General features: G+C 45.1%; 1 protein-coding gene across 1 annotated transcript in view; it reads right to left on the reverse strand.

Moving 5' to 3' along the window:
* CASQ2 (calsequestrin 2) overlaps positions 1 to 21293 on the reverse strand; it is a 63596-nt gene that overhangs the window by 8070 nt on the left and 34233 nt on the right. The window contains exons 6-8 of the mRNA XM_059901279.1: positions 15339 to 15469; positions 13883 to 13928; positions 7542 to 7596 (exon numbers count right to left, since the gene is read on the reverse strand). Coding sequence (XP_059757262.1) covers positions 7542 to 7596; positions 13883 to 13928; positions 15339 to 15469 — 232 coding nt within the window. The remainder of the gene's footprint in view (positions 1 to 7541; positions 7597 to 13882; positions 13929 to 15338; positions 15470 to 21293) is intronic.

The raw sequence follows: 21293 nt of genomic DNA on the forward strand, positions 1-21293 counted from the left end.
GCTCAAAAAACATGCCCAGAATAAATTAATAATTGAGTTGACATTAAAGCTGGGGAAGTTTCTTCCGGAGTCAAGGGCAGCTTTTTGGTGTTCAGGATGATGGATTTTTATAATGGGCATAATCCTTCTGCATCCCTGAATATTTCCAAGAACAGAACAGAACCTGTTCTTTAGGGAGGGAGCCCAGCATGATGTTTAAACACACGGACACTTGGGGCAAACAGTCCAAATCCTGGGTCTGCCATTTAGAGTGTGACTTAGGGCAAGTTATTTAATGTCTTGGTTTCTCAGCTGTAAAATGGGGATGATAATAATAGTACCTATTTCGTAGAATGACTGTTAGTTAAATGTGTTAGTGTCTCTATGGCACCTAGATGGTGCCTGGCACATAGTAAGGTTTAGCCATTATTCTTCTGAAATGCTCTGACATTCTTCTGCTTGAATACAAGGAACCTGGTCACTCATCTGTTCATTCAATGTGTATGTCTTAAGTGCAATGATCTGGGCACAAGGGGGAGGTTAGACACAGTCTCGGCCCCGTGTGTCAGAGAAGACATACTCCTAGGCAGTTACACCAGGAGGTGGTGTGTCATGGAGCGATTCCTTCTGGCCTCTGTTGCTGACTCAGTGACTGAGGTCTGCAGGGATGGCTGTACCAGCCGGTATGACTGTGAGAACCTCGCCTCAGTACATGGTTAAAGCACGCTTTAATTACTTTGTTTTAAAGTCATTCAGCTAATTTGGATATTCCTGATCCAAGGCTCACAAGCCCCATACCTTTCCCCCCATTATTCCCCAGCCTTGAATATAGACCTGTTGGAATGGATTCTCATTCATCTGGGAAAGCGGAATTAAGGCAGTCACACTGGCCTCACATGGATTCAGTTGCTAACATTTTAAGTTAGAAGTTCAGTTTCCTCTCAGGGACAGCAACTATTTCTTTGTAAAACAGGTGAGCTGGAAAAGGGACACATCCACTGTGGACCCTCCCTTTTTGACCAGGAAGGCAGGTGTAGGAAGCCACATTTCGCTTTTGTAATTCAATGTGAAGCAGAAGACCGTTCACAGTTGCAATTATATGAATGAATGAATGAGTTTGAAATGAATGACTGTTTCCTTTATCAGTGATATACCCAGCTAAGAGGTGTTTTACGATTGTGGCCATGTAGCTTTCAAAAGGAATAGCCCATAATTTTTTTCAGAGGTAGGTTAAGAAAAATGAGGAAATATTATTTTGAAATTTGTAGGCTAGCAGTTATCTCACCATTGAAACTAGAGGACAATTCTCTGTGGTCATTAGTTAGAGAAGCAGCCATTTTCAAAGCCAGAAGGGACTCCCAAACATCCCACAGATTCAGGCAGGTGTATAGCCCCACCCAGAACATTTGTCTGTCTTCTCTCTTGAATGTTTCCAGGGCTGAGCCCCTCGGACCTCCCTAAAGGTCCACTACAGAGTCAATAACCCAGACAGACAAGAGTCGTTTTCTTGCATCCAGCTGAAATCTCCTTTTTTCTCAAGAAGTTCGTCTCCCAACTTCTTCCTTTATGCACACAGGACATTGTTCTTTACATGCAGGAAGTCTGCGATCATGTAGCCCAACTTTGATTTTATGAGTATTTCTTGAGCATTTCCTGGCTACTGGCTACTGAGTCCTTTTGTATTTAATCTTCACATCTAGTCCTGATGGAGGTTAGGAAGATGTTTTTATCTCCATTTTAAAGAGGATGAAGTTGAGACACAGGGAGAGTACCTGACTTGCCCAGCATCACACGCCAGCAAGTGGCAGAGCCAGGATTCTAACTCAGGTCTTCGGTCTGTAGGTCGAGAGCCATCTCCACAATCCATTTGTGGTCTCCACATGCCTACCAAAACTGCTGCATCTTCCTGCTCGAGTTTGTGCTTGAGATCCCAGTGCCCAGTGTGAAAGCTTCAATGTGAGGGAAGCAAGGGCAGGGGCATGGGGAGACACTCGGGTGGAGCGGGGGCTGGTGGCCGGCCCCTGCCCTCCCCCGGAGTAGTCAGGGTCCCTTCCCCTCCTTCTAACCTGCCGCTAAGCCACACACTTCCCAGCTACAGCCTGTTTGGTTGGCTGTCTCAGCGATTTCCCTGAGTGCGCCTGGAATCTCAGAGGTGGCCCTAACTAAAGAAGAGGGGCCCGGTGCTGTGAAAGCTGTGACTCTGTCCCTGCCACACGGGCCTGGACCCTGAGATCCCACGACCCGGGGCCGAGGGCTCAGGATGGGCCAGGTTTCCCACGGCGAGCCAGAGACCTCTGGGAATCACATCCTGTGGGAGGGGAAGCCGGTGATTATGCTCTCCTCCTTCCCAGGCAGAGAGAGCCTGGTGGGAATGAGGCTGCACAAGCCCTGGGGGACCAGTTCCAGGCCAGTCGCAGCCACGTCAGGAGCCAAGCCCTGTCTGGCAGAGACACGTGTGTCTCAGACCAAGCAGTGGCCCTGAAGTAACAGGCCCAGGCCCTCAGCGTGCTGCCCACCCGACTCTCACACCATCCTCTGGACCCAACCTCGGGGACTGGCGGTGCTCATTCCATAAAGGCACTGAAAGACCCTCCCTGCCGCCACACCATGTGCAGTTATGGGATTCGGGGTCTCGCCCCTGGAGACAGGCCTAGGCTTGGGAAGCTGGGCTGTTTGGCCCGATCCTGTGGCTATTGCTTCTATAGCAGACGACACAGATAAGCAGGCATCACGCAGCTTGGAGGTTGTGTCTGGAGTTTGAAGACCCTGCACAGGTCACTTAACCTCTCTGGGGCTTCCATCTCATCGTCTGAAGATGGAGAAAACAGCTCCCTTATTACCTTGGGGGCTCACTGATAATAATGATACCACTGTTATCATGTGTGGCATTTGCAGAAGAAACTGCAAAGATTTTCTGTCTTTCCCACTCCATCAACATTTAATTCATTTCAAGTGTTAATGGGAGGGATTCATTTTTTCATCGGGCAGGTATGTTCTGAGTGCCCACATGTGTTAGAGCCAGGGCCAGGTGCTGGGACACAAAGGTGTGGAGGGCAGTCACCTGAGAGGTCCCCTCGCAGAAAGGCCCACTCAGTAAGTGTGGAAGTCTCAGAAAGCTGAGGCATGGCATCTGAAGCTGGGCCCTTTGGGAGCCTAGGGAGGACAAGGTTGAGGGCACCTCCCAGACAAGGCGAGTCACCCAGTCACCTGTTAGCGTGAGACATCCGCTTAGAGCAGGGGGACATTGTGTGGGCCCCACGGTGCCGAGGTGGCACCTGCGACATCAGAACACCCTGATGCTCCTTACTACAGCCCTCCTTCTCTGCTCTGTCTCCTAGCTCTCGGGGCCCAGCATTGGTGGAAAAGTCCAGCGGTACAGCTTTACAATACAGAGGAGCATAGGTGGTAGTTACAGAGCCTGGGCTTGGGGCTGGACCGCCTGGGCTGTAATCCCAGTTCTACCACTGATTAGTCACGTGACCTGGGGATGCTACTTAACTTCTCCATGCCTTTGTTTCCCTACCTGCATATCGGGCTTTGACTCGGGGCCCCTCACTGGCTGTGTTCCCCAGGCGCAGGCGCGGATGGCAGCCGGTTCGCGCATTTCCAGCTTGTTAGCGCTAATGCTGCCAGTACCCTTAGAGGATATCCATCCAGCATGCGCTCATGTAGAAACGCCACTTTGTGAACCGTTCATCGACTGTTCTAAAGAAGATGTCAGCCTGACGCAGACACATCTGGGGGCGGCCGGGGAGACTCGTTCATTTTCAAACCTGTCAAACAGTAGCTCCAGCGGCATTCTGAGCGCAGGAGCTGAGAGGAGGCCGTGGAAGAGGAAGCCGGGCCGCACCACAGGGCACCGGGCAAGACCAGAGAGCCGGAAATGTCCTTCCCAGCCAGGCCTGCCTGCGGGGGCAACGGGGATGAGAGCTCACCGCAGAAGAGACCTGGCGATTACGCTCAGGGCCGGAGAGCAGACATTGTCTGCAATCCCTGAACACAAGCTCTCGGCTGGGAATGTCAGAACCGCTGTGAGAGTCCTTGGGAGACCCGGGTCACTCAGACCTTTGTTATTGCTGCTGCTGCTGAAAAATCGTAGATTCCAAATTTGGAAACATCAGTGAGGAGGAAGTTTGACTTTTCTTCACTGATTGGGCGCTCAAGCTTCCAGATGGCTCCGCTCGCTCTCTTCACTCCCTCTTGTTTCTCGTGCTCTCTCGGCTCCCTCCGCCCCACTGCCTCGCAGCAGCTTTGCGCATGCCCAGAGCCTGCAGCTGGCTGGGGGGTCCTGGAGACGGTAGTGTGGTCAGATGGACAGTGACCAAGGAGCCAGCCAGAAATCTAAGCTGCTGTGTCCGCTGCGCCTCTAACCGTGTGATCTCAAGCGCTTCGTTGAACTTCTCTGGGTCTTTCAAATGTTGGAGGTGCAGGGGGTGGTAAAGGACAGCAGAGAGGAAGGAGGGCAGGCTAAATGGTCACTCAGACGTCCTCAGGGGTAGTAACGCCGAAGGGCCGGCAGACACAAGGCAGGGCCTTGTGGTTCAGGGTGCGGCTGGGGAGCTAGACAGCGCTCAGCTTAATCCCAGCCTCCACTGCTTCCCAGCAAGTCAGCTGCTCCGGGCCTCAGCGTCATCAGTTGTCAAGTGGGAATAAAAGTAGCACCTCCCACATGGGGTTGCCATGTCACCTAAGCATACAGTGAATCACCATCATCGTCACGACCTTCTTCCTCAGAATCATAATGAATTCAGAGGTCAAGAAAGCCTGATAGAATTTGAATCTTGGCTTGGATACATCGAGTGATTTGGGCAAGTCATTTAACCCTTAGGAATCACTTTTCTCATCTGACGCTGGGATGATAATTATTATGCATATATCACAGGGTGGCTTTAGGGGCCAGATAGGACCACCTCCATAAAGCTCACAGCACAGTTCCTCCAGACTGTTAGCTCTTTAAAGAGAACTGTATTATTTTCCTAGAGGTATGACCCGTTTGCTTTGGCGAGGGGTTTGGTTGGCGCAGTGGGCCACATGTAGCTTGTTAGCAAAAGCAAGGTATATGAGGAAGTACTGTCTGGGTAGGAATGAAATTCCTAGTCCTGCAGCCAGGCCCCTCTGGCCCGGTTACACATCAGTGACCTGAGAGTAATGACTGACTAGTCGCAGAGTCAGGGACTTTCACGGCAAAGCCTTTCCCTTTCCCAGCCCTGAGCAGGCCAGGCCCCCCTCCCTCCCACCGAGGAAAGATGCTGTGAGCTCCTCCCCTTCCCCCCACCCCCAGCGCATTTCTTCCAGCTTCCCAGTAACAAGCCCCAGCTTGGGCTCCTTTGGGGCAAGACACAGCTTCGGGCCCAGGGGTGTTTGTGCAGGGAGGAGGTGGAAGTAGTTTCAGGAGCTTGATTCATTACAGCAGCAATCTCGGTCAAACAGGTTCCTACAACCTCTCGGAGGCCTCTTTGTTCCATTGTTCCAGAAAGCCAGACAGGCCTCCCCACAATCCTGGGAGGGGGAGGGGAGGGGGGGGGTGCGGGCGGGGGAGGAAGCCCCCTGGAGTCTGGCCAGCAGGCTGCTGCTCATGGCGATCTCATCTCTGTTCACACACCACCAGGGACCCCATTCTGTTTGATTATAGCTTGTAAACCTTGGGCAACTGGCTTCCTTTGCTATTTTCTTCTCCAGGGGCTGAGGGGTGGCCAGAATCTGTGGAAAAAAGCTGGAAGCATACTGGTATTTTTTTTTTTTTGGATGCAGACTAGATTTTCTTGAAGAGTTTTTCCAAATCTGCAAGTCAATGATAGGAAAACTGGGACATCAATGGACATTCAAAAAAATTAATGAAAAAAGGGGGGAAGGAAGCTTTCAGATAATTTGCAGCATAAATTTGTTTTTCAAACAATGGAATATTATTTGGCCCTAAAAAGGAATGAATTACTGATACATACTACATACAGATGAATACTGAAAACATTATGCTGAGTGAAAGATGCCAAGCACAAAAGGCCACATATTACATGGTTCCATTTATATGAAATATCCAGAACAGTCAAATCCATAGAGACAGAAAGTACATTAAGTGGTTGCCAGGGGGTGGGGGAGAAGGGAATAGGAATGGCTGCTAATGGGTATGGGATTTTTCTGAGGTGATGAAAATGTTCTGGAATTAGAGAGTGGTGATGTTTGCACCATTTTCTGAACATACTGAAACTGCTGAATCGCACACTTTAAAAAGGTGAATCTTATGGTATGTGGATTATATCTCAATTTTAAAAATTTCATGATAAAACATTTGGGTTTCAGTCTGTAAGAAACTATGGAGGCTGATAGTGTGTTACCAAAAAACAAAGCAAAACAAAACAAAACTCAAAAAACTACTGGTCAGACAGTGAAGAATTGGGCTCAGTCTCAGTCAGTCATCTGCCTATCTAATCATCTGCCCGCAGGCATTTATTGAGCACCTACTATGTGTCAAAGCATGGGCAAGAACCAGGTATATATTGATGAATGAGACAATCTGTCCCTCCTTCATGGCCTCCCTCTAGCTCATTGTGCCCTCTTGGGCAGTTTGTTGAACTTCTCTGACCCTTTGTTTCCTCATCTGTCCCTATGAATGTATAAGAGGCTGAGGTCCTAGGAAAATACCACACAATTGTATCTTACCTGGAACAGTGGTTCCCAAACCCCACGGTGCATCAGCACTTGCCTCAGAGCCCCGTGAACTGACAGGTGTCTGAAGGTCCTGTTTCAGTCAGCCCCAGGTGGCTTTGTGGAACTATCAGGTGGGAACCCCTGCCCAGGCACCTCATAGTCCAAAGCCTGACTGCTTAGCCATCTTAAAGGAAGTTCCCTGCCTTCTCTGGTTGCATTCTGGATTGTCCCAGGTCTTCCAAAACACACTTCAGAATCACCACTTACACCTCCCTTTGGGGACCCTTTATTCACAGAGCACTGCTGAAGGGACCCGGCATTTTACCACCTGCAACATTAATTTTTCCTGCACTTCACTTTCCACTGGTGTTAAAGAGAGTGAAACCAGGAAAAAGTTCCAAAATAAAACAAAATTACACATCCATTTATAGGGTCATTTTGTACTTTAGAAATAAGCTGTTCGTTTTGCCCAGTCCTCATTATTTGGGGGAATATTTTCCATGAACTTTCCTAAGCACAGACAATATTTTTCAGACCAAAGGGTACATGATTGTTATTTTAAGGTAGGATTGTGATTCACATAGGCTAGGTCACAACATTGGTAAATGAACTTTAAATGTGAACAGACGTTTACACACGCACACACACACATCCTTAAAGCTAGGACGTTTTAATATCCTCAACCTCAGTACTTGGTGCTTCTTCCTAGTTGGGCAGGTAGGCAGAATGAGGTTCAACGTTCTGTTAGCTGTGTGCACATTTGAAAGTGAAGTCGTCCCTAACAGGCGACCACCAGGGGGCGCCCGATACCTTGCGGTTGCGAAAAACCGGAAGTGACAGAAGAGAGGGTGAGGGCTGACAAAGGTGAGAGGTCAGTCAGGCTTAAGGTGCACAGGAGCAGACAGGGGGCTTCCTACCTGGATCACTCCTCTCCGCAAAGGCCACAATGTGGATCCCGTTCAAATCATCTTCCTATGGGAGAAAAGAATCAAAGTTACTCTCCTGGGTGGAGAGATACCAAGGACAGACTCAGAGGCTGGAATGGAAATGGGAGGTGGTGGAGGGGGGTGGACGCAGGGGCACAGAAGAGCCGAGCAGGGCATGCATTCAGGACAGGAATACTGATGAGCCCCTGGGAGGAATGTGTGGAGTTTGATCAGTGGGTTGGCAAGACAGGAAAACACCAACTGCACACAGACATTAGCACTAAAGGGGCCTCACCCCGGTGGTCTGGTGGGTCCAGGAGAACAGCAGTAAAAGGCAAAATGAGGAAGAATGTGAGTCTGGTTCATCAGGAGCTCTGAGGGCAACAAGCATTCTGGACACAGCTCAGTGAGTGCGCGTGTCCGTCTGTGTTCTCAAGAATTCACCGCCAGCAAATATAATCAGCGATATACCAGATTATGGAAACTTCCGAATGCTGCTGACAGATCCAGAAACTGTCCCCAGACAGGCAGCAGACAGGACTCTATGCGGTAAATTAGGATGTGGGTCTGTTTTGGTCACACGAGGATCATATGCAAGTGTAGTGCTTCTCTGTTAAGCCATCTCTTATTGAAGAAGCAGAACCTGTGTGCTCAGTAGGGGACGCCTTGCTGACTGTGACCTCCAGGTTGTTTCCTTGGGGTCCTTTCTGCTCTGGAACCCAAGCTTGCCAAAGCAGGATAGCCCTCTAAAACATGTCATGAAAGTGGGAGGCTGCAGGGAGAGTCTGGAATTTGGAGTTAGGGAAGGTTGAGGGTGTGACAGTAAAAGTGTGTATGGATGTGAAGGCTGGGACGAGGTAAAGAATCTAGAGAGAGTATTTCAAATCCATGGGCAAGCAAGTGGCATTCCATGTTTCTACGTCCTGGGCAGAAAGGACCATATATATGTGCCTTGTGTCTCCTCTGCATTGATTATTCCTGCAGAAGGAGAAGTGGGAGCTTGGAGGGTCCCCTCTTTGGGAAATGTGTTCCTCAGAAGACCTGGAGAGGAAGTTGTGTGAGAACAAGGCACTGGGGAGAAATCCAAGTGAATATGATTATCACTGACACCAGCAGAGGGATTCACTGGGCGCCCTGAATGTGTCATATCAGAATCATCCTAGGGAAGAAAAAAAACTCCAGGCATCTCAACCCTCCCATGATCTCTGTTTCCATTTCAATTGATTTTAATGCTGGTGCAATCCTATCTAAATGCTAATTTTTTCCCCTTTGAGTTTGGAATGGACAAAAACCTCCAAATAGTCTAAGAGAGATTAAATGGAAAATATTATTATTAAAAACAAGAGAGTAGGCACTGCCATGGTCAGACTCTCTGGGGAATTGAATTTTACAGATAACGCATGTGTGTGTGCGCGCGCGTGCCTGAGTGCAGGTTTATTACACAAATCTGACAGCAACCAGAAGGGGAGTCTGAGGTTTCACTATTTTACATTTGCTATTATCACCAGACAGAATATCCTGATCAGTTCTCATTAGGCTGCCCCGTGTCTCTGTCTCCTGCCATCAGCTGGAAGTAAGCAGTGTTAATTCTGTTCATTTCTGTGTGCCCTTCTAGAATGCATTTGGCAATTGGTTTTAGAATTAAGAATCCATATTCGTTTGCTAAGAGGTTGCTTATAATACGTCTGTCACTCCCCAGGCCTGAGGTGGTCCCTGGATGGAGAGCCATACGTAACCCAAAGAAAGAGCCTCTCTCTTTGAGGGTCTCAAAGATTCAGCCCACAAACCTGAATTGAACACCTGCAAAGAGGCAGGCGCTGCTCACTGCCAGGTGTTTTCAGTAATAAACTCACAGAGCAAGAATCCATGGACAAGCCGGTAAGTCAGGGTTACTGAATGAGAATCCAATGTGCATGGGGGGAGGAAGAGCCGAGCTGGCCATCCACGGGCCTGAGAACACCCCAGGGGCTTTCTCTGAACCCCACAGCCTTTGCTGCCCAGATCACCCATTTAGTCATCACCTTGCCTTGGACATAACCTTTTTAATTGCACAAATCTCTTCTCAACCAGATGGCAAGCTCTCTGAGGGAAGGCATTATGGCTTAAAATAATAATGATGATGAAAATGGAGACAATAATATTTGCCACCCTATGTATCAGTACTTTGTAAATACATTGTTTCGAAATCTCAAATCAAAGTCTTATTCCTATTCAATGCTTCAAGAATTAAGTGACTTACCTAAAGGCATGAGATGGTACGTGACATAACTGGGATTCAAGCCAGTTCTGTCTGGCCCCAAAGCCCATGCTCTTTCTCACTGAAGGGGTCCAGAATAAGCCACTGTGGCATAAAAACTATTTTGGCTGAAGGCATTTGAATTCCTGAAATCTTTTATCTGCCTACAAGTAGAGCCTCCCCAAAGAACTTGTCATGACTCTAATTTTCTTTTCTCAGAGAGACATTATCACAAAACTATCATATCTGCCATCTCTTCTCCTAAGGGCCCATTTATCTTTCCAAAAAGTCATTTCGTTCTCCCAGAAGTGCTCCTCTGCCCCTACCCGCCCCATTCCCCATTAAGATGGTATATAAGCCCCTCCTTGAATCACGTTTCTTTGTGAACACGCATGCATAAATAGCTAATTAAATCTGTTTTGTTTTTTTTTTCTCTTGCCAATCTGTCTTTTGTCAGTTTAATTTGTAGGCCCTAAGAAATGAACCTAAGAGGGTAAAGATTTTCCTCCCTGACATTACGAACAACAGCAGAATGGGCTCCGTAAATCTACTGTCTCTCCACAGGCTTTGCAGAAGATGTTGCAAACTCTGGTCAGTGGCTCTTACTTAAGTTGAAAGAGGCCAAGAAGGGGCTTTTATACAAAGTGTCTGAGCACCAGATCCCCCAAAGAAGTGGAAATTTGGGAGTTACTTTGGTGAATACCTTACTCTAGATTCCCTAGCACTTTGTATGTCCCTTTGTCATAGCAACAAGTGTACCGGGCTGGTGTTGTATTATTGCGACTGTTTCATCTACTCAACCTTGAATTCCTAAGGACAGGACAGCAAGGCTTATTTTTATAACCTCCGTACTTAGCACAATGTAATAGGTTCTTCTTAATGTTTATTGACTTAAAAAAAAAAAGAATATAGTGATAAAAATCTTACATACCGCTTGAAGAAAATTAGCAAATATTAGAGATACCAAGGAGAAATGAAACATCAATTACACCAATCAGATAAATTACCATTGTTCATATTTAACTCTGTTTCTTTCCAGTCTTGGTTGAATGTTTGCTCTCATGTTGAATGAAGAGATGCAAAGGAAAAAAAGAAGCAGTTAAAACTGTCAGACTCCCTAACTAAGGGGCAGTGAAGTGGTGTAGAGGCTCATCTGGAGGAGATCTCTGCCCCCCTCTGGTAACTACTTTCCTATTGCAACCAAGAGAAGATTCTTTTAGAAAGAACTGCTGACTCCCATTTCTGTGGGCTTTTGCTAAGGACTCTGGCTGACCACTTGCTAGGATGGAGAACTGGTGGGAAGGTAGAGTCTCAAAGAGGAAGGACAGGTCAGCATTGGGTCTGGACCGCCCTGCTCTACCTTGACATTCTTTGAATATTCTAAATAAATAAATAAATAGCTGTCTGATTTTCACACAGCCAATATTACTAGGCATAATGTTTTTAGGAATAATAAGTTATGTGTTTTCTATGATTTGCTGCTTTGAAAACCTGTAGAGTTTGGGAGAGAAGAAGGTCAATAGTTGCTTTAGCTTTACCTAGTTTTACTGTTTTATTTAAATATTTTGCAATGTCTAAGGACGTGGGTATTGAAGATAAATACTTTTAAGTTCATGAGCTGGTCACTTTCCCCAACATGTGGTGTTTAAGTTGCTATGGCCAAGTAGCCCATGAAGATGCTGCTTTGGATGTGGGCACATGTGGATGGGGTGGGGATAGGCAGAGGGGTTCCCCAAAGAGCCTTCTGACAGACTGATTTCTGCTCCTCCTTTTTCAGGATATGAAGATCACCCTGGATGGCCTGTCTTGCCCTCCCTCCCTAGTTGGAGACTTGGATGAGGGGCCGACTAGGTCTGGCTAGGGCTTCCGGGGAATCATGTGGGTATTCCATGATGGGGTGTTGGAAAGGAGTCAACCAGTCTGGTTGCCCTTTTCTCTACCTGGTTAACTTCAATACACAGCCCTTTCCCAACTGGAAAACAATTGAATATATAATAATGTGAGCCATCACTGTTATCTTATAGTATAGCAAAAGCTGTAACTTACTAAGTGAAAAGAAAGCAGAGAATGGGTTCCAGTGAAGCCAGGCAGTGAACTTTCTTTCTGAACATCTACCTCTGATATGGGAGAGAGAGCATTTCTTCAGGGCAGTGTGGAGGATTAGGGGTGTCTGTGGTCAGAAGGAGGGCACAGGACATCTCCCGCTATGGTGTGGAGGTTTTGGGTGTGATACTGCTGTGTCAGTGAGGAAAGGCCTGAGAGAAGGGGTCTACAATTTTGCAGTGTCTCCCTTCCAGGAGCCTAGAGACTTATCTCTTAAGAATGAACAAAATAAGAAGTAAAGATAAAGGCATAGCAGAACAGAACAGTAATAATCACTCTCGATTTAAAATGGTACCTTGTGTCATGAAAGACAAAAACCAACAACCTCTTCCAGATTAAAGGCAACTGAAGAAACATAACAACCAAACATAAGCCTGTGATCCAGGATTGGATCCTGGGCCAGGAAAAAACAAATGTTTTCTCTTGCTATAAAGGATATTAGTGACAACTGGTCAATTTAAACGTGGAATTGTATTAGTATTACTTTCCTGATTTTGATAAGCATACTATGATTATGTAAGAGAAAGTTCTTGTTTTCAGACAACTTCTGAAGTATATAGGAGCAAAGGGGAATTGGGTCTGCTACTTACTCTCAGACAGTTCAGAAAAAAATCTATATATCTATCAAGAGAGTGTGTGATAAAGCAAAGGGAGTAAAATGTTAACATTTGGGGAATCTGAGTAAAGAGATCATGGAATTCTTTGCACTATTTTTTATAAGTCTGAAATTGTTTTAAGTGAAAAGTGAAAGTATTTTTTAAAAGAATATTATTTTCAAAGCACTGTTATACGCTTTTTGTTATTTTTAAATCTAATAATGAGACCTCCTAAAGGTTAAATTTTTGAAAGGTTTAAATGTTAGGAAAAGATGTTTCTATTGTGCTGTGTTGTTCTTCAATAGTCCACTCCTCTGGACCAGATCATTTGCCTTTGGTGTGAAATGTTTGTTCTACCTTCAGACATCCAAAGAAGTTACGTGCCAGTAAAACAGAAAGTGTCAAGTTACCCCACGGTTCTGTTCATATGTCACTTTAGACTCTGAATTACAGAGTAAATATATGCTTCCATGTTAATCCCTTTCTGCCCCCTCCCCGCCAGAATGTTGCCTTATGGGGACATGGCCCACTCTAGGAGGTATACTGGAGAAATGAGATTTGGCTCCAGGTGGTCTAAATTTAAGTCCCAATATCTAATGCTTATTAGTTATGTATCCGTGAGTAATTAATTTAATCTGTATGATTGTCAGTTTCCCCAGGAAGCTAAAATAATGCTTGTTCTATGTCACTTTCTAGAACTGTTGAGAGATCCAAGTAAAAGGATGCATGAAATGCTTTGAAAAATGCTCCATAGACTTTGGTTGTTACTGTTTACAGAATTTTGTATAAAGCTGGTGGGGGGGGAGTGTATCTCCAAGGCCCTCTTTCTAATGCTATTTGACCCACCTTACATCTTGTCTGTGACACAGACCTAGGGGACAGTCTGACTCAGCGTTTTCTGGTGCCTTGAGTTGATATTTACAAAAACAGCTACCATGCATTAATGGAGTACCCGCTATGTCTGGGTTCTTCACACCTTTCATCCTTACAAAAAGCCTGATTTTAGATACAGAAATTAAAGCTCAGAAAGACCACGTGACTTGATCTAGGATGCAAAGCTACTAGGTGGCAGATTGTGGGCTTGAGCTCAAGTCTGTACGTAACGCATGGTCTGAGCTCCTTCTACCATGTGACCTTGGGTCTCTGGTGGCCAGTGAATGAAAGCCAGTAGAAACTCTAGGAAATGAACTCAGAGATAGAGTAATTTTGCCTACTGGCCAGCCCAGAAGAACTGGGTTGTAACTCAGTGTGATATTGTCCACATTTCAAATTCTCCACCATCCAGCCATCCACTCCAGGCAAATAAGACTTGGTTTGAGTTTTGGAACTCAAAGGGGTATTCCTCCTGGGGAATGTACCCATCTCTACAAAGCAGAAAGAGTTTGCTACTTTCTTACCCATGTTTCAAACATATCTTCTGGGCGCAAGCGACGTAGAGTGGGTCTGAAAAAAAAAAAAAAAAAAAAAGATGAGCTTTCTTGAGTAGGGATTACCTCTGCTGACACCAAAGCCTCAGTACAGTGAAATGTAGAATGAGATGTTGGTCCATTTTCAAGAGTGTCTACATACCTGTTTTCTCCCCTAAGGAGACAGAGCAGATTGACCCTGTTGTGTCACACACAGAGCTGGGCCTAAAGCTCTCAGCCTTTTCATGGGCCCATTTGATCCAAGGATTATAAAGTCTATTACAAATAATGTGTCAGAGGGCACGGAGTCAGCTCACTCCCAGGCCAAGAAGCCATTTCCCTCCTCACATACAGCTGCCACTCCTGAGAACCCAGAGCAGGCCCAGAATGAGGAGACGCAGGAGAGAAAACAGCCCAGAACTACAGTTGTTTTATCACCAGGGTCATCCATCAAAATCCCTTTAGGGATGTTCGGAGGAGCAGGTTGAATCTATCTTTTGCTCATGGTTTCATTTCTTTTTGAATGTTGACAGATACTGTTAGACATGTTGATACTTGTTCCCCCAAGTGCTGCATCCCTGTAGGGACCAAGCTGACTGGGTGATGGAATCATGATGCTCCAGGTTCAATGAACCTATGTGAGCATGTGGAGGGGAGGGTGGGTGGGTGAGAGGGTGAACCACCACCATATTCCATGTTCCAGTATTGTCCCTCCCTTAAGAGCTGGGGTCAGCAAACTACAGCTGGTGGGTCAAATCCAACCAATGGCTCCTGTTTTTATAAATAAACATCTTTTGGGACACAGCCACACCCATTTGTTTACATATGGCCTGTGATTGCTTGTACACTATAACGGCGGAATTGAGTGTTTGCAGCAGAGGCCATCTGGCCCATAGAGCCTGAAATATTCATTATCTGGCCCTTTGTAGAAAAAGCTTGCTGATCCATGCTAGAGCTGGTGGTATCAACTATTCCTCTCCCAGAAGTTCTATGCATAAAATGTTCATCCTTGACTAAGTTACTCAACTACCCTGAGCCCAATTCCTTGATCTGTAAAATTAGGATGATAATAATTACCCCATAATGTTGAAGAGTAGGTAAAATAGTTTCCAAAAGCACCTAGCATAGTACTTTAGGAGGCTGTCACTAAATCACTATCATTATTATTGTAGAATTTACTTATATCCTACTGTATGAGGTGATTTCCTCACTGCAGGGAGGTGATCTAACCTTGTTTGCAAGTGTAGACCCATATTCAGAAAATATAGTGACATCCCTGCCACTGATCAATGACCAACAAAGCCACACTACTGAGTTCAGTTCTGCTGGGTTACTAACTCCAGGTTGTTGCCCTTGGGGGTCTGAAATGGTAGGACTGAGAGGCTTTTCTTCATCTCCCAGGCCCTGGATCCCCCCTGCCCCCACCCCTGCATGCCATCTGGGACACCTTTGGTGCTCCTTCACAAACTCCACAAGCTCCTCTTCTGTGTAGGGTTTGTCAGGGATGGCAATGGGCTCGTCCATAAATGGCTCGTAGAAGTCAACCTCATTCATCTTCAAGGACAATTTCTTTGCAACCTGTAACAGTTAGAAGTAAGACAATAGTTTCCTTGAATACTAGTCTAGAGTAGCAATGGGTTGTCCAGCTACAAGTGTGTGTGTTCTCTGCAAAAGACATGAAAGTGTATGCATGGTTTTAACTTAAACATTGAAATGATAGGAACTCATCACCTAACTCATCGGTCCACCTGGCTGGACCGATCTCCTTTTGTGATCAAAGGACAGATAGAAAAAAACTTCTCTGGCAAATAAGATCCAATTAGGGCCAGAGAGCAGTCAGAATGAAAGGTGGGAAATTTAATTCCACCATCATCATCACTCTATTGTATTTGCCAGGGGCTGGAGGAGGAAGCAAATGTCAACAGATCATGTTCAGTGTCCTGGGATGTATGGATTTCATTGAATCAGTTTTGATAGAACAGGCAATTGACAGAAACCATTTAAAGCATACAGGTACTCAGAATCAGAGGCCAACCCAGTAATCTGTCCTCAATCAGCTCATAAACCCTAATTGCTATTTTGGTTGAAGCATTGGCCCAAGGGTTGTTTCTCAGTCCTGGGCTTGTTTTATGGTTTCTCAGGCTCTGGGAACTGCCTGGTTAGTTACCTGTCAGAAGGTGACCCACTATCCTGGTTTGTCCAGAGTGGAGAGGTTTCCCAGGATTCAGACTTTCAGTGCTAACACTGGGATAGTACCCAGCAAGCTGGGATGAGTTGCTCACCCTTTACCAAATAAAAAGCATGGGGAGCCAGCCCATAGCCTAGGAGCCATCTGCGCTCTTCATTAACGTGGCCACGCGGTCTGGTCAGGGCAGAATGCTTGCTGTGTTCACCTACAGAGCTGCTGAACTCTCATCTCCTTTTGTGAAATGATTTGAGAGGCCTGGAATGTGCAACGCTCTGTAGAAAGCCAAATACCATTCTTTTCTCGTTCAAAGCTGTGGTCCAAGAAAGCACAGGGATGAACAGTGGTTCCCTGGAAAGTAAAGAGGAATTGCCTAAGAGCTGACACCCTGTGGTGGTAACCAACAGTGCGGAGGCCCAGGGCAGCCGTGACTAATTGGGGAGGGGGAGGAACTAGGTGTTACATAAGCTATTACACAAGGAGGTCCATTCTGAGCACACACTGGTATCCCTATGACTTTTGTCGTCAATAGCTATTCATTCCAGGTCACTATATTCCAAAAGACATTTCTTAAGGACTTAAGGGAAAGAAATACCAACATCCTACTCAGAGCTAACGAAAACAAGCTGTGTTAAGAGCCGCAGTCAAAGAGATTTAATGGTCATGTTGATTCTGTTTTAAAGGACAAGAAGGTGTGGGGGTTTTTTCTTACTTTTTTTCCCTCTTCAGTGGGGTGGGGGTGAGGAGTGTGGTTGGAGGAAGGGAGGAAAGAGCAACTCTACAACCACTGTTTGGGTTTACACACAGTTCTTCACAAAGCTGGGCCCATCATAGAATGGGCTTGAAAATGACATTGGATTCTGGTTTTCTGAGTTCACTTGCTACATATTTTAGGAACCAGGAAACTCTGCTTATATGAAGTAGGAAGTGAGCAGATGAGCAAAAACTAATAATAGCAAACATATGGAGGGCTTACTATGTGCCAGGCACTGCTGCAAAGTGTTTTCAGTTGATTACTTTATGAATCCCCACTTTGACTGTATGAGGTAAGAACTATTATTATACTTCTTTTACAAATGACGAACCTGAGGCACAATTTGAGTACTCAATTTGTCAAGCAGAGTGTTCTCAACTAACAATTTGCCTCCATTCCAACTTTCCTTTCATCTGAAAATTACCTTCTCCTTGACACTGTACAGAAAGGAATTTATGTCCCTTTAAGTATTGCCTTGACACTGCACATGTCATAGTGAGAGGTTTCCTTCTTCCTCTTGTAACATGCTCTCATCAGTTCATCCCTAGCACAGTCTGCTAGAACGAAGGCTTCCTGAAGGTGAAAAGGAGCTCATCAGACCCTCCATTGAGGTAAGCAGTGGAGACGCACCTATGCACGTGAGTGTGCATGTGTATATGTGTGCGTATGTTAGGGTCTGTAGTATTAAGACCATGAATGTAAAGTTGGATTATGATGTTCGTAAGTTTAAGTCTTTGGAACCCTGAGCAAAATTTTCCAGAGACCTGTTCACTATATCCCCATTCACTACCATAGAATTTCCTCATTTTGAATCTCAGAGAATTCCTTTCTTCCATTCTTTTAATTGTATCTTGGATGGTAAAGACTGAAGGAGATTTGATTGATTGAGACATTGATTCTTTCATTCCTTCAATAAATATTTAGTGGGGTCTACTATATCCAAGGTTCTGTTCTGGGAGGAGACCTGTTTCATGGATGGTAAGAATGGATTTTGCTATTAAAAACTCAAGAGGTCCATATAATGAATTCTTTTGTACTTTAAAAAAAAATAGTTGGAATGGAGTATGCCAAAGACAAGAAGGTTACAAAGTACAATTTTTTTGACACTTGCATGTGTATGAATTTTGATAACAGATGTTCTTCTACAAGTTAGCAAGCCATTTTGGTTGTTGCAGATGAAACCAACTCAATGAATGTAGGTCTTCTCAACATCTGTCTTGCCCATCAACTTTGTTTAGAGAATCACAGCTTCTTTTGGCCCAATATGGTTCAAAAAATGATTTTGCTTCTCACTGTTCACTCCGAGAAAAGAACAGGCCAGTGGGAGATAGCATGAGATGATTAGAACTGACATTTTTCAGGCTGTGAGGTGCCATAGAGTGGACACCATCCTTAGCCCTCTGACTCTTGCTCCGTTTGCTTCAGGGAGGTTAGGCCCTTGTGTGGCTTGATGTAGGATCAAGATCCATAGATCAGTGTTGGTCCCAAACCTGTGTGCCAGGTAAAATCTCTCAGGGAGCTTTTAGAAAAATGCATATTTCTGGGCCTGGTCGCAATGCTAGAAAAATCCAAATTTCCAAGATGGGACTCAAGAATCCTTGCTTTTAAAAGCTCCTTGGGGCATACCAATATGGACATTGGTTGGAAACTACTAAACTCCCAAATCTACATCAGCGGCCCTGATAGCTCATCCTCTTTTACAGTTCTCCAACTCATATAATACATTTAATATAATATATTTATTGGTTTGTTTACTTACTTTCTGTCTTCCCGTCTTTTCCTTTCCCAGACCTTCCCCACCACTCCCATATACTAAACTCTAAATTCTACAAGGATAGGAATCTGTTTTGCTCAATGTTGTGTCCCTGGCATCTGGAAGAGCGCCTGGCACATAACAGACACTCAATAAATGCTTGCTAAGTGAGTGAATGAATCAATAAATGAAAGATCCTTCCAGTTGAATGTCTTCCCAGCTTGTAGAGATTAGAGCTCATCACCCCATCTTATGTTCCTATGTATAGATTCTTCTTCCTAGATTTCCTAATGTTTTCAGTAGCTTTACAATCTTCGCTGTCTTGAAGCAGAGACTTGCCATCTTAAGTTATTTGTGTGTCTTCTCTCATCTTTCTCTCCTTCATCTCGACAGTGGCCAGGTCCTCTAGTCATCTCAACCTCTGCCAGTTAGTTTTTCATCTTTGGGACTGTATTAGGGCTTCCTGGGCCCTTGCCTCTCCTGACTTCAAACGTCTATAAAGCACCTCCCCTTCCCCAGGTCCCTCTGGGATTCCCTAGGATGTGTCTCACAACCAGGTCCTTCTACCCACCTCTTCTGCTTTAGCACACCCTGCTGGACACCACTGAGGCTTGGACTGGGGGCAGCTATGCCTTCTGGACCCAACCATTTCCCCCACTCCGCAACTGATAAGTGCAAGTTCTCAAGTCCCAAATGGCATGATCCGGTCCGCTCAGTGAAACAGATCTTCCTTCTGTGTTCTGTATAGAGGTAGAGAGTGCATCTTTCTCTTTATAAATGTTATAAAATTCCACAAGGCTGTATGAACAAGGCCACTTATGACTCAATGTCTTACAGAGTTTTTAGTGAAGAGCCTTCTGAGTTTTTAATTATAGCCTGACCTCACCTTTTTCATGGGCCACAGATATGAAGCCATATGGTTGGGCTGGGAAGCACATCTAAAAACAGACACTACCCTGAACTCAGCATTGGACCACCCTTCTAAGAACTGAGGCTTTCTTGCTTGGCCTGACTTGCCTGCCTGACTCTCTCTTTCCTCAGATGAGTTCTTACCCAGGAGCCACCTTATTCACTCCTGGCCCATCATAACCAAATGCCAGAGATGAATTTACTTTAGGCTTCTCTGGACCTCCCCTTCTCTACTAATATCCCCTCCCAACCTCCATCCTCCTGGGCTTAGATGACTGCCTCTTCTTAACAATAGTACTGGCTAACATTTATTGAATGCTTACTATGTGCCGGGCGGCAGCTAATCATTTGACTTGTAGTGTTTCTTTCTCTGGAGTGCAGTAGTACAGAGCAGTTGACTCTGAAGTCAGGCTGACCTACTCACTATGTGACCCTGAGCAAATCACAAATCACTTCATCTCTTGGTGCCTTGGTTTCAGCTTCTGTAGACTGAGAATCCTAATCCCTCTTATACAGGGGTGTTGAGAGGATTAAATGAGAAAACCTATGTAAAGCTCTTAGCACAAAGCTTGACACATAAAAAGTACTTAATAAATGATAGTTATTATTCCCTTTGATGTTCTTGTTCAAGCTCTCTCCCAGCTCTAATCCAAACGATTAGGGTAAACTTTCTTCAAGTTTAGATTACATTACTTAGATTATAGAGCTCTCTTCTGGATTATAGGCTTGTAGACTGGGGTCAGATCCATAGAAGTGGTTATGTCTATATATTTAACGCAATCTCTTTTCATCATACTCCTTTCCTGCTCCAGCATCTACAGGCTTCCTCTTGTTTGTCACAGAAAACTTGAACTCCTCATAGTATCAAGGCCCATGAGAACTGTTCATCAATGCCTTACTCCTCAGTAGGAGTAACTTTTACCTTTTTTACTTTCAACTTTTACCATTTGAATTTGATCAGGACTTAGTTTGTCCTAGATTTATTTGTTCTAGTAAATGTTGTGATTTAGGGCTTTAGTTGGGGTATGTATGTGTAGGAGGGTGTGGATGTAAGTTTGAAAGTATGTGTACTGGGAGTGTTATATATGTGTGGGTGTGAGTGTGATTGTGTGAGGAGGTATGTGTTACACTTGTATGTTGTGTGAGTGTGTGTATTGTGTGTGGTTATATGGGTGTTGTGTATGTGTGTTCTGTGTGTGTTGTGTAGATGTGAGTATGAATGTGGGTGTGTGGGTGTGCACCCTGAATCTCAAGGGCAGATACAGAGTCTTCTACTTAATGGTGTGGTACAGAAGAAAGGGCATGAGTTTTAGGTAAAGATTGTCCTAAGCTGTGATCTCAGCACTACTACTAATTCGCTGGAGACCTTGGATACTACTTAACCTTTCTAAATCTTTTTCTCATCTGGGAAACAGGGTATTTTACTTTTCAGAGTTGTTTTGGAGTTGTTTAAAGGATTAGAAATAGTATAGATGCAATATATCAAATTGTGCCCAACACAAAGAAAATACTCAATAAGTAGCCATTTTAGTAGTAACTGGAGCCAGAGTGGAGTACTCCAACCTTAGTAGACTCCAAATAAATTACCCATTGATTCAAGATCCCTCTATCTCTGCTGTTCTTTGGCTTAAAAAAGAACTTGCCACATCCAGAAAATATAGATCCATTGAATTATAGACAAGTACATCAATAGCTTCTCCTGAGGATGAAAGTAACTTTCTGAAGCACCAGGGCTTCACATGGTCAGTGCTCCTCCCCACTCCATCCCACATCCTAACCCAGTAGAGGGGGAAGTATGCAA

Source organism: Balaenoptera ricei, chromosome 1 (assembly GCF_028023285.1).
Source record: "Balaenoptera ricei isolate mBalRic1 chromosome 1, mBalRic1.hap2, whole genome shotgun sequence".
Taxonomy (NCBI): Eukaryota; Metazoa; Chordata; class Mammalia; order Artiodactyla; family Balaenopteridae; genus Balaenoptera; species Balaenoptera ricei.